At 40.0% G+C, this 14,471-nt stretch overlaps 1 protein-coding gene across 2 annotated transcripts; it reads left to right on the top strand.

Moving 5' to 3' along the window:
- The first annotated feature begins 1,993 nt into the window (after positions 1-1,993).
- Positions 1,994-14,015, top strand: zgc:162816 (uncharacterized protein LOC571260 homolog). 2 transcript variants are annotated; one of them, XM_034138245.1, is made up of 10 exons: positions 1,994-2,063; positions 8,854-9,009; positions 9,110-9,239; positions 10,258-10,408; positions 10,503-10,683; positions 11,311-11,429; positions 11,535-11,661; positions 12,054-12,116; positions 13,527-13,632; positions 13,721-14,015. In XM_034138245.1, the coding sequence occupies exons 1-10, from the start codon at positions 2,041-2,043 to the stop codon at positions 13,808-13,810; spliced, it is 1,146 nt and encodes a 381-aa protein (XP_033994136.1). In that variant the 5' UTR covers positions 1,994-2,040; the 3' UTR covers positions 13,811-14,015. The 2 variants fall into 2 exon arrangements, with proteins under 2 accessions (XP_033994136.1, XP_033994137.1); XM_034138246.1 differs by lacking the exon at positions 1,994-2,063 and adding an exon at positions 3,707-4,308.
- Positions 14,016-14,471: the final 456 nt, after the last annotated feature.

Here is a 14,471-nt window from a genome sequence, read left to right as displayed (position 1 = left end):
CACCCTCTGTAAAGCCTTACGATCGAGGTCGGTGCAGCTGCCGTACCAGGCCGTCATGCTGCCAGTGAGGATACTCTCTATCGTGCACCTGTAGAAGTTGCAGAGTATCCTGGAATCCATTTTGAACCTCCTCAACCTGCGGAGGAAGAAGAGCCGCTGTCGAGCTTTCTTGGTGATGGTGGTGGTGTGAAGAGAACATGTCAGGTCCTCAGTGATGTGGACCCCAAGGAACCTGAAGCTTTTGACTCTCTCCACCGTAGTCCCATTGATGGCGATGGGGGCGTGTCCCTCTCCCTGCTGCTTCCTGTAGTCCACAATCAGCTCCTTTGTTTTGCTGATGTTGAGATGGAGGTTGTTCTCCTGGCACCAAGATGTCAGGTTTTCGACCTCCTCTCTGTACGCCGTCTCGTCATCGTCTGTGATCTGGCCGATGACGGTCGTGTCATCAGCAAACTTCACGATGGTGTTGGAGCTGTGTGTGGCCACGCAGTCGTGGGTGAACAGGGAGTAGAGGAGAGGGCTGAGCACGCAGCCTTGAGGGGCACCGGTAATATATATATATATATATATATATATATATATATCCATATATTCAAAATATATGGAATAATAATATGCTCGTGAAATGCAACAACTTTTCGGTTTCACCAATAGGATTTCTACGGTCTTGGTCATGCTGACTCATATGACTCATATGACTCAAATGACTCGTATGATCCGGATCTCTTCAATGACTGACTCAGAAGACCCTGAGTCCGTAAAATGATCCGGATTTGCCATCTCTACTTCCCAGCTGGAGGCAGAAGGTCCCGCCTCGGCTCCGCCTCTTTGCCCTTATTTGGAGCAGGCTGGAGCAGGCGGGAGTTAGACTCAGACGTCACTGTCGAGCCGTTAGTGGCCGACTCCGCCTACTAAGGGCTTCTCGGCAACTCTGCAGAATCCTATGGGTGACGTCACGGACCCTACGTTATATATACAGTCTATGGCAGGGGTCGGCAACCCCTGGCACGCGTGCCAGCATTGGCACGCGTGCCAGCATTGGCACGCGGCACCGTAACCAGTGGCACCCTAGGAATAAGTGGAATAAGTGTGCAAAATATTTAAATTGTATTTTCGGATCCTGAACGAGACCGCCGCCAGAGCGCGTCTCCCCGCACGCAGCGCAGCCCCGCTCTCTTTAACTCCAGGTGACTTTCTGCCGCTTTCCTCCGTGGTGCAGGGCTGATCGTTTCACCACAGAGGAAAGCACTTCACAAATTGCAGTACCCATAAGGAGCTTTACAAATGCCGCAGTTTTTGCGTGGCTGTGTCTTTAGTTGAAAGCCCAGTGGCGATCTGCTCATCTCTCATTGAAATAATATGCTACAAAGGGGCGGACTGGCCATCTGTGTGTTGAACTTTCCTGTCGGCTCCCAGACCGTAGTCGAGGAGGGCAGAAGCAACAAGCTTCAGGTTCAATAACCCACTTTAGCTTAAATGACTGGAGAGAGGCGAGCTCTTCTTGGGAGGCCGTTGCATTTATTTAGCTGTTCTTCTGTTTCACAAAATACATCACAGACCTGTTTTTCTGCTGCCTCGTTTCACTTCCAGAAACATACACACGCTCGCTCACTCTCGCTCTACCATCCACACACACACATGCACACGCCACACCCCTCTCTCTTAAAGGGACAGCGATCTCATCTCACTCTGCATGACCCTAATATCATAATATGTGTGTTCTGGAGAATCACAGAACGGACGATCGTCCTTATTATTATGCCGTTTAAACCAGGACCACACACTGCTTCCCCGCAGCGAGGCCCCCCCGCCCTCCTGTTGATAGTTCATGAGCGTCAAGCTCCTCAACCCCCACCCCCCCCCGTTGATAATTCTCGATCGTTGGCACGCTGATAACAATCTTTTTTTTTAATGGCACTTCATATCAAAAAGGTTGCCGACCCCTGGTCTATGGTCTGAACTTTAGACCATTTAGTAAGGTAAAAAGCAAAAAGGCCTCTCAGACGCTCTTCCGTTTACTTGTTTAATAAAGAAAAACAAATGGACGGTGGATACACGGATTGGTAAGCCATTTATATTGATAATTGCTAGCTCAATGCTAAATCTGCTTTGATATAAATGGGAGGATTAATAAAGTTTGCTACGTTAAAAAAAACATTTGATACATTTCTCAAAAAGTTCAATTTAAACGCTCTGTGCTGTTTGCAAATGCGTTACGTAACTTGTAATGTATGTAAATGTACATATTTACCTAATGTATGTATTTACATACTGTATGTATTTATATACATTACAAGTTACGTTGTTACGGTTTAACTGGTGGCGCGGGGAACCCGTGATATTCTATAACTGTAGGAATGTGTCAGGGGCGTGTACTTTGAGGAGCCATTGTCGAATAACCAGGAAATACACATGTCGATCGCTTGGTATATTTGGCTGGATAGGTACACTTTGATGCACATTCAGTACCAGTGTGTGAGGTTGTGGTTGCGATGCCGATATCCACTGCGGTCAAGCCAGCCTCCACTTGGGAAAACGCAGTCAAGCCAGCCCGCACGTGATATTGCGGTGCGCGAATATCCTATGCATTACGGTAGAGTCCTGGAAAAACTGCCTTCAAATTAAAAGCGCTTACTCGGTCAATAACAAATACACCTAAAAAACATACCAAACATATTAAATTAAGAAATATGTACTATATAATGTGATCAATCATTATTTAAAACAAACTACGTATAACTACCACATTATAAATGAGTGAATGTAAAACTTAAGGAGTTTCAAAATAAAATACCTTTGAAGTCTCATATATGAGCTATCATGCCTCTGTTTTTAGATAAGAATAAAACAAAAACTCTCCAGTATCAAATACTTATTTCACTCCAGGGTGATAGCAGGACACCCCAACTAGTCACTCAGAAAAGATCAGGACATTCTGATGTAGATTTCCAAAATAAAAGACCTTTGAAGTCTCATATATGAGCTATCATCCCTCTGTTTTTAGATAAGAATAAAACAAAAACTCTCCAGTATAAAAGACTCATTTCACTCCAGGGTAGTGACCAACTAGTCACTCAGAAAAGATCAGGACATTCTGATGTAGATTTTCAAAATAAAAGATCTTTGAAGTCTCATATATGAGCTATCATCCCTTTTATTTTTACCCGGAACGAAATGGAAGAATCAAATGGACAATGACGTATCTCCAACGAGGCGTTTTGGGGAGGTATTTTCTGTGTTAGAGTTTTACTCGCTACAGGGTGTACTTTGAGGGTTTGTGACTCTGCAGACCGTTTACATGCATAAAAACCTTCATAACACACAAGGGGACGGGTAATAACCGGAAAAGCATGACACCTCTCCTTTAAAATGCTGCTTGGTCATTCATTTTGGTCTCCGCAAACAATATTATTCTTCAATAATCCTCTATTCAAAATTATAATTCAGTGTCTATCGACATGAAAATAACTAAAAAGTTCATGCTGGACTCAAACCCAAGTCCCAACAGCAAAAAGTCCTGCGCGTTGTGAGTGAGCCACGAATCAATGACATCTTATTTCATCACAGCTCAATTTCACACATTAACATTGTTAAAAGATTCAGAAAAATGCAACCCAACCATCATTTATAATGTGAGCGAATTTATGTACACTTTAAGCCATATAATATACATATTATAGTAGGCATTTGCTTTTAAATAGTATACTGACTGAGGTCTGTATCAAGCCTCAATAGACCCACCGAGATCAGATATCCTAGTTTATCAGCCTGCGAGCCCACATTATGTTTTGATAAGAGGTCATTCTACATATAAATGTATTCCAGTGCACACATTAAGTTATATAATATAAATATAAAATATACAAATCAGGCCATGTGTTTCGTTATGTAGTATAATCATCACCGACAGATGGAAAGACAACAATAACAAGGAATTCATATTAATATTACCAAGTTACACAGAAATAGATACAAAATATAAGAAAAAATACCACAAAGATAAAAACATAAACGTTAAGATAGAAACGAAAACATGTTCACAGCAGAGTAACAATTATGAATATATGTGTTTGTAGTTCTCAACGTATGTGAGTATCCTCGTCATTCGGTTTGTGTCGCTGTATCGATGCATAACGAAAGTTAACCAAGTAAACTGTCACATCTTATCTGGATAAGTGCTGCAAAGTGCAGAATACCGTTTTGATAAGGATCGCTGGTAGATAGCAACAGAACAGAAGTCGTATCACAATTTAACCTGGGCGGATCACAGCTCCACAGCTGAAGACTTCTCCACGCTGCTTTCAAACTGTGAGTAAACTACGTGTGCTTCACTTGTAGGCTGTCTGAAGGTGTACACAGGTCTCAGATGGACTTGGTATCCAGTGGCGTTTTTATATGTACAAAAGTGGTGGGGCACAAAAAACGTAGATGATTATATATAAGCTTCTGCAGTGAGGTTCATGGCTGGTGAGGCACTGGGTCGGTCAGTGTATGTTTTGGTCATTGGATTTTCTTTTCACAAATGGAAATTCAAAAACAAAAAACGACTGGATATTTGATTTTCGTTTTCAAATTGAAAAACCAAAATTGAAATACAAGGCGTTTTTCTTTATCACGGTCAAAAAGGGATTTACTAAACTTAAAAAACGGGATGATTTTCATTTTCTACTTCTCAAAACAAAAAATAAAATCACTAGAAAACAGAAACAAAAAAAAACCCTGTTTTTTCATATTCTACTACCGGAAGTTGTCTTTCAAAATAAGAGCGCAGATGAGGACGGTCAATCCGTGTATCTACGGTCCATTTGTTTTCACAACGAAAACAGCCAAGACACATATTGAGCCCAGAAAATGAATGTTATTAAGGGCTGTAAATATAATAGGCCTATGTCTAAAATGGACAACATTGTTAGGAGATTTAAACTATACAGCGATTCTGCACTGCGGTCAGCTCAGCCGTCTCTCGAGTTTGTTATACTTTTTTCTGCCATTAGTTCTTCGTGAGATCGATCCTGTTGGACTCAGTAGGCTAGTAGTATAACTACTCCCACAAGTACTATGAAGTACTTACTGTGTACTTTTTGAGTAATCCTCTGTCAATGTCCCCTCCTGAGAACAAGAATGCATGTTTCTCTGCTATTTTGAATCAGCGTTAAAACACCTTTCTTCATGAGACTGATATTGTTGGACAGAGTATTTTAAGAGGATATGGTAGACATGATATCAGCAATACTACCAGTCAGTAGTCCGGCAGCAGCATATTTACCCCTTGGAAAGTCTTGCCCGCTATTTAAATTGACTTTGATTGAAGTTAATAACAATATTGATATGATATAGATATATAGATATAGCATATTTGATGCAGTCTTTCTGAACACTTTTACAAATAAAATACTGCAAATTAAGAATATTTGTAATGTTCTGCACAGATAGTGCCTTAACTTGAATTTGAAAACACGTGGCAGCTTTATTAATACAGCAGATGAAAAGATTTGTGGAAGGATACATTCTTCATGGGCTTCAATGGCTCTCTAGATAAAGGGCGTTTTATGGTTGCTTGTATTATCCTCAGATAGGGGTTTGTTTAAATAACTAGTGACATTTTTATAAATATTGCAAAAAAGGGCTCCAAAAAAAGGCATATATCCTGGCCGGCTTAGCCAGTGTGTATTTTTTCAAGCACCACAAGATTCATAGTTTATAAAGTACAATTCTGGGCCATTGATTGTGTCATTTCTCCAAACTCATACAGTAAAAATGGCTGGCTTTGAAGCCTTAAAATGGTGCAGGAAAAGGACTTTACATTGTATTATACTTAAAGACAGGACTATTCAGAGAAAAAAGGAAAGAAAACTGTTATAATGGGTGATGTAACATTAATGACAGACATAATATGAGGTCCTTGGCACACATTTTGTGATCATGGGGCATCACCCTTACAGCATCAGGACAATATCATATGGAGTCAGACACTGGAAGTGTGCTGGAGGCGTTGACTGGGACTGATAGAAGGATGAGGCTGATGAGACTGAAGAATCTGCGAGGAACGAATTAGCGGCTGAGAAATAGTTATATATTAAAAGACAGCAGCATCATAAGAGGGCAACCAGAGTGACAGTGTGTTACTTTGCTGAAGGATATTACTACTAACAATACATTGAAGTAATTTTACTGTGTACTTTGAGAAATCCTCTGTCAAAGTCCCCTGCTGAGAACAAAATCAAGCCACTTCTGCTAAGTTTGATGAGGGAATTATTTTTTGTTGCCATTAGTTCTTTGTGAGATTGATCCTGTTGGACTCAGTACTACTGAAACTACCCCCACAAGTAGCTACTATGAAGTACTTACTGTGTACTTTTCCAGTAATCCTCTGTACCCTCCCGAGTACAAGAATGCATGTTTTTCTTTTAATAAGCGTTAAAAAACATTTCTTCCTGAGACTGATATTGTTGGACAGAGTATTTTAAGAGGATGGTAGACATGATATCAGCAATACTTCCAGTCAGTACTCCGGCAGCAGCATTTTTACACCTTGGAACTTCTTTAGAGACTGGCCTGGATAGGCTACTATGGAGGGGACTCTGACAGAGGATTACTCACAAAGTACACAGTAAAAGTACTTCATTTCATTTCTGGTAGTGTAGCACCCATAAGGTTGAGGTTGTCTACCTGCACATGCATGTTTATACCACAAGGGGGCAGATCACCTGATGGTTCATCATTGTTTTATGCTGGAGATGAACAGAAGAAGTGTGTCTGTGTGTTGTGCTTTGAGATCGTTTGAGATGCTGACATCTTGCACATGTGCCTTGTGGAAGTTAATAAATGAAAGTTTTCTACACCTATAATACCCTTGCGGTCTGAGTGGTGTAACAGTAGCAGTCAAATTAGTACAGAGTCCAACAGTGTCAGTTTTATTAAGAACTTGTGGACAAAAATATTTGTATCACTCATTGAATATAGCAGGGGAAAAAATGAAGAGCAGCTGATTTGAAAAATCAAACTCGAGAGACGGCTGAGGTGACCATGGTGCCAGAAAGCCACAAGTGGGACAGCTCTGTCCCACTTGTGGCACAAACATACTCTAGAGTTTTTTACCAAAAGTTCTTAATAAAACTGACACTGTTGGACTCGGTAGTTTGACTGCTACCAGAAATTAAGTACTTTTACTGTGTACTTTTTGAGTAATCCTCTGTCAGAGTCCCCTCCATAGTAGCCTACATAATGTATGTTTATCTGCTATCTTTGATGAGTGATAAAAAGACAATTTTACCATTAGTTCTTAATGAAATTGATACTGTTTGACTTTGTATTAGTTAGCCTACTACTACAATACATTGAAGTAATTTTACTCTTTACTTTTTGAGAAATCCTCTGTCAAAGTCCCCTGCTGAGAACAAAAATAAGAGCGCAGACGAAACTCACGGAAGTGATTTCAAAACAAAAGCACTCGTAGGCTATGCTAAAATCACACTTTGAATCCTTACAGTATCCTGTTGAAGGAACTGTGATTATTATAAACAAGGGGAATTTAGCGATCACAATGAAAACGGCCAAGACACACTTTGAGCCCAGAAAATGAATGTTATTAAGGGCTGTAAATATAATAGGCCTATTTCTAAATGAACATATGTATATAGTATATATATATATATATATACATATAGTATAGTATATGTATATGTACTGAACACGTAACATGAACGTGCCGGGCGGCGCGGTCCCGTGGGTTAGATGCATGTTCATAATGCAGAGGGAAATAACTCTCAGAATAACGTTATTAGCACATTTTTACAACTTGAGGAACGAATGTTTTTAATAAGGGCTATACAAGTGTTCATACTGGGTAGTTTATTTAGTTTAAAAAAAAGTATCCAACGATTTACAGACCACTCTTTCCCCATGTAAGTCAATGGGAAAAAGTGTTTCCGGGCCTGGCAACCAAACGGAAATGTAGTACCGCCGTTTGGCCACCACGAATATTTTCATCTGAGTCCGGCGCACTTCCTGGGGGCTTGGAGGGAACCCATGCGCAGCTTACTTCCGGGTTTTAGGATGCGTCACTGCACCTCTCTCCTCTTCACACACTACACTTTTCGCGGCACACGTATTTACAGCCAATCAGTTCTGAATTATGTGAGATGACGTATGGTGGGGATGGCAGCTCAGTGCCCCTATGGTCATTATTTCTTTGCCACACACATTAAATAGAAAAATACTCTGAGCATGCGCAGTGTAGTTTTTACAGTCACCATTCACTTTAGACAGTGTGACGGGTTTTGTCCCACATGGCTCAAAACGGATCAATAGGCACACTGTAGACACTAATTAGAAGAACACAGACTAAAACAGCAATGTACACACAAATCAGATGATTAAACATGATCTTAACATATATTTTATATATTTATTATTATTATTTTTATTTTTATTTTTTATTTTTTTGTAATCATTATTTTTAATACTTTCTGCTGACACTAGGTGGGGCTGTGCCTGCCCCTAATGACCAGTCGCCACTGTTGGTATCACATTAAGAACGATATTCAGTAACCAGTCTATGGCCCTGCCCTGACACATACCGTTATAGAATATCACGAGTTCCCCGCGCCACCAGTTAAACGTATAACAACGTAACGTATTTGCAAACAGCACAGAGCGTTTAAATGACTTTCTGTGCCTATGCACTCGTATACTTTCTCTGATATGTATACCAGTGCATGTTTTATGAATAGTGTCACTGTCACTTAGTATCTGATTGGAAACCAAACCAGTCTTGCATAAGATTTTAATTGCACAGGATCTGGTGTGTGTGTGTGTGTGTTTCTTCTTTTTGTGTATTTGTGTGTGTTGAAGTGCTGCCAGTATGAAAGAGAAGGCCCTCTCCTCTCTGTGCACCCCCGCTCTGGTGGTGGATGTGGACAAAGTGAAGAGAAATGCCCAGAGGATGATCGAGCGCTGTCAGAATCTGGGGGTCCAGCTTCGGCCCCACATGAAGACCCATAAAACCCTGTATGATAATAGGCGCAGTGACACACACTTAAACAGTACATTTACACAAACCAGTCACATGTAATGGATGCTGTGTGTGTGTATCTGTGTTTATGTGCAGTGAGTGTGCTGACATCATGACAGGTGGATCACGGAGGTGCATCGTGGTCTCCACACTGGCAGAGGCCTGTTTCTATGCCGACCATGGGTTTGATGACATCCTCTATGCATACTCTCTTCCCTTTGATAAGGTCATCTCAACTCACTCATAAAGACCAGTTGTATAGTAACTGTAGTGTTTTTTAAATATTTGAAAAGTGACAACAATTAATAAAATAAAAATAAATGTGCATCTTCAAATCCCCTTGATTAAGAATGTACTGTAAATGCAAACTATAGCTACATAACTACATAAAGTAATATAACTTAACACGCTATGAAGACATTTTGACAGCTCCAATTGGAAAAGCACATGATAAAAAGGTTTTAATTCAATCTATTTAGTCGCTTGTTTCAGTTTCAGAGTCCCGGTATTCACTGTAAACTGAGCCATTGTCAAGTTATAAATTAAACCTATTCCTACTATGTGTGGAAATGTCTATACTGTACACATGGGTAATTGGGGAGGTGCTTACATCTACATATAATTAAAACATTGCTGAAACAGCTGACACCTATTCAATGACAAACATAGAAAATGATATATATTTTATGGACAAAAGTCACAGTTTGCACAAATGGTTAAGTTAATATCTTGCAAATTAACTGGAGTACTGTATGTTTTCTAAAAGTATGAAGTATTAGATTGGGAATATACTTTACTTGTCAGAGCATCGAAAGCACATATTGTGAATGATAGGACTTTTTGCCTTCCAACTCATACATTTTATGTTTAATATCAACATGCAGGACATTACAATCACACATTTGATTTATTTTGCATTTATTTTCTTACTGTATTACACTGTACATTTCAAGCAATGTTCTTGCTTTATAAAGAATATCTTTATTAATATGTTTACAGTACTGTATATTTCAAAATACGTAATTTACTTATTCACTGTTGTTTTACATCTTAGTACAATGTGCACTTTTTCATTTATTTAGGTATGTATAAGAGATTATTATTTTATTGTATTCTAAAATGGAGCAACTTTTAGTAGATCCACTTGCTCCATGGGGATAAATAAAATATTTCTGATTCTGATTCCAATTATCTTTGACATCTCACACTCACACTAACGTATGTCTGTGTGTGCGTGCTGACAGGTGGAGCGCTGTGCCGACCTCTCAGAGAGGCTGGATCTCTTCCAGATTTTACTGGATCATCCTCATGCTCTGGATGAGCTCAAAAAGAGACCCCTGAGAGACGGTCGGCTGTGGCACGTCTGGCTCAAACTGGACTGTGGTAATGGGAGAGGTAAACACACAGAACAACCAGGACACGGCTCATCAATAACTGCTGAAATGTGGTAGGTCAGTGTCAGCTGATCTTCTGTTTGTCATCTGCGTAGCTGGGGTCCTGCACTCGCAGCCTGAGGCGATCAGGTTGGCTCAGGCCATCGTTGGGACGAAAGGTGTGGAGCTAACAGGAGTGTACGCTCACTGTGGGAACAGCTATAACTGCAGAGGAGTGGAGCAGATTCAGGCCGTCGCCCAGGAAACCACTGACCTGACTCTGCAATTCATGGAAAAGTATGGCATAAAAAATATGGTAAAATGCAATTAAAGGCCAAACATGTCAAGGTTCAAGGTTCAAGGTTCAAGGTTCTTTATTGTCAATCTGACATAGCTACAGAGTAATTATGTAGTTGAAAATCTTATGTCACAGGCTTCTCCAACAATGCAACATAATAACATAATAACAATAAGAGCAAGAGCAATACAAAAAGAAAAATAGTTATAAAATAAAGTGATGATGTGGAATAGTGCAGTACGAGTCTATATACAAGTTATTGGAATGATGATATATATATATTAGGTATTAGATACATATAACCTGTCCACTGGCATATACTAGTTTTAGTATTTAAGAAGTACAGTTTCTTTTCTTTTTTTATGATTGTACAATAAAGTAGAATAAAGTTTAGATAATAAGAAAGGTTCTTTACTTTCCCTGCAAAAAATCAAAAACTGGGTTTATACAACTACTTAAAAAAACGTCAACCTATTTCAAAATTCAGCTTTGATATATTAAAGATGCTCTTATCAATATTTGTAAAAATGATTTATCTGTGTAAATGAATTGTGAAAAAGGTAATGCTCACTGAGATGTATCATCCAGCTCTGATTCATTCTGTGATCTTCTCTTCTTTTGTTCAGACTGAAGGCTTCTGGGATCACCTGTAAGTCCAGCATTGGCTCCACCCCTTCCTGTAGTCACCCAGTAAAAGACATGGGGAAGCTCAGCGAGGTGCATCCTGGGAACTATGGATTCTACGGTGTGTATTTATGTATTTGAGTCAGTGTACCAGTTTGTTTATGCTGTTTTCTGATTGAAGTTAGTGAATCTAGAAAAATGATGATGTTCTTTTTCTGTGTTGTAGACGTGCAGCAGTCTGTGATTGGCTCGTGTACTCTGGAGGAAGTGGCTGTGAAGGTTCTGACGAGAGTCATCGGACACTGTCCTCACAGGAACCAACTCCTGATCGACTGTGGATGGTGCGGACTCAGGTACCTTTATCAATATTGTTTTCCATTTTTAGATGACCTTAACTTTGAAGATGTCAAACTTCACACATAAGTTGCTAGGAAAAGGATGAATACATATATATATTTTAAGTATTTCCCCTCAATTGTATGGAAGAGCATTATGGCTATTACATAATGCAATACTCTCTTCGGATCTTGAGAATAAAGGTGAAATATTGAGAATAATTGTTGAACTTTTTTGAATATGTCAATCGAGTGTCGCTTGTACTTTTTTTGTTTAGCTCAACGCTTTAAGCAGATACATTTACCATATTTCTATCTCACTACTACATTACTGTTGTTTTTATTTCATCGTTGTGGGTATCTATTGTTTTCATATATTCTTTAAACACTTTTTTGCTTGTTGCTCTCAGTCTAGACGGAGCTGGAAAACTTCCCACTGGATATGCTGTGATTGAAGGACACCCAGACCTCAAGTGAAGCTACCTACTATTTTCTGTAGTCTTAATACTAATTTAGAAGGATGCCACAAAATGACCATGTATATGTCAATAGCACACATTGTGTTAACCTTGTGTAGTGCAAACAAGTTTTTTTTTTTCTCACATGCGAAAAACAGAGAAAAGTCTAGATCAGGGGTCGGCAACCCCTGGCATGCGTGCCAGCATTGGCAGGCGGCACCGTAACCAGTGGCACACTAGGAATAAGTGGAATAAGTGTGCAAAATATTTAAATTGTATTTTCGGATCCTGAACGAGACCGCCGCCAGAGCGCGTCTCCCCGTTACCTGCAGAAGGAAGCCATGCACTCAGCGCAGCCCCGCTCTGTTTAACTCCAGGTGACTTTCTGCCGCTTTCCTCCGTGGTGCAGAGCTGATCGTTTCACCACAGAGGAAAGCACTTCACAAATTGCAGTACCCATAAGGAGCTGTACAAATACCGCAGTTTTTGCGTGGCTGTGTCTTTAGTTGAAAGCCCAGTGGCGATCTGCTCATCTCTCATTGAAATAATATGCTACAAAGGGGCGGACTGGCCATCTGTGTGTTGAACTTTCCTGTCGGCTCCCAGACCGTAGTCGAGGAGGGCAGAAGCAACAAGCTTCAGGTTCAATAACCCGCTTTAGCTTAAATGACTGGAGAGAGGCGAGCTCTTCTTGGGAGGCCGTTGCATTTATTTAGCTGTTCTTCTGTTTCACAAAATACATCACAGACCTCTGTTTTTCTGCTGCCTCGTTTCACTTCCAGAAACATACACACGCTCGCTCACTCTCTCTCTCTCTTAAAGGGACAGCGATCTCATCTCACTCTGCATGACCCTAATATCATAACATGTGTGTTCTGGAGAATCACAGAACGGTTAAATTCGGCATCATGTAAGTTGCGCTGACAGGTCCACACACTGCTTCCCCGCAGCGAGGCCCCCCCGCCCTCCTGTTGATAGTTCACGAGCGTCAAGCTCCTCAACCCCCCCCCCCCCCCCCGTTGATAATTCTCGATCGTTGGCACGCTGATAACAATTTTTTTTTTTTAATGGCACTGCATATCAAAAAGGTTGCCGACCCCTGGTCTAGATGAATTGAAAAATAAATGGGTCTGTGTTTAATAACAGCAAAACTATATTAAAACATTTGTTTCAATTCAATCTTTAGCAGCGAAAATTGATCTGTTTGTAGTGAGCAGTGTGCTGCATACACTAAACTTTATATTTAACTGCACAAGATGTGTGAAAGTTGGTAAATTGATGTTTTGATATAGTTTGTCTGTTGTAAAGTGCTGCCCCCATATACTTAAATGAATCACGATTTTTCTCAGTTTTTTTCTTATTCTTCGTAATTGTTCAATGTAAGATGGGATGAGTTATTCATATAAAATGTTATATCTCCTCTAGGTTGTTGTCTATGACCCAGGAGCACGGTCGAGTGGAGCCCATCTCAGGGCCGCTGGACTACAGTAAATTCCCCCTGGGCTCTCTGCTCACACTGATCCCCTACCATGTCAGTACACTTCAATGAGTGAAGAGTTTAATGCCTTATCCGTTTCTTGTCTCGCTCGGGTTGACCCTGTCTCTGTTTGTTTTCACAGTCGTGTGCAACTGCAGTGATGCATCCTGTGTACCATGTGCACTCTGAGGGCCGTCTGCTGGGCAAGTGGACCCCGACACGCGGGTGGTGAACAGATAGCTAACTTGTCAATCATGTCATTTGTAATTAATTCCAGAATATAAGTGTAGAGATTTTCCAAAACCACTGATTTAATAACACTTTGCGTACTGTGTAGACATACCTCCCTAATGTTTTGTATGTGAAGCAATTTGATGAAAAAATAAACACATGTATTATGCTTTTAAGTGTTTAAATGAATAAAGGCTGTAGCACTATGTTGTCTCCTAATCATTCTATCAATGCAGTGTTTATAAATGAGTCATCATGTGAACATTCTAAGACCAAGACGGCAGCAACATATGCCAGCAGGCAGTTTTTGGGCTTTCACTGATGCTACAGTAAGCCTATTATCTCTACGTGATAGCTTGATTTTTATCTCCAATATGTGTAGCCTAGATGTGTCATGTATTTTTTTCATACTCATTGAGTTTTTTACACAATTTTTTGTTTGTAATTGATATCTAGTTATCTAACTGGGGATACTAATAAATACCTTTTTATGGTATTCTTTTATGAAAAAGTGTGCACTGACTACTGTTTCTCTTGATTACTGATGGTGTTTTTTTTTTCCGTAAATTACTTTTGGTTTCAACTTCTAATTATTTTGTAATTGTAATTATTATTTTGTAAGTAACATGTAACCAGTAACATGTTTGAATAGTTTCTTGAAT

The sequence above is a fragment of the Trematomus bernacchii genome, unplaced genomic scaffold (genome assembly GCF_902827165.1).
Source record: "Trematomus bernacchii unplaced genomic scaffold, fTreBer1.1, whole genome shotgun sequence".
Classification (NCBI taxonomy): Eukaryota; Metazoa; Chordata; class Actinopteri; order Perciformes; family Nototheniidae; genus Trematomus; species Trematomus bernacchii.
Note: the sequence above shows the minus strand (reverse complement) of the source record. Positions and strands in the feature narration are given on the sequence as shown.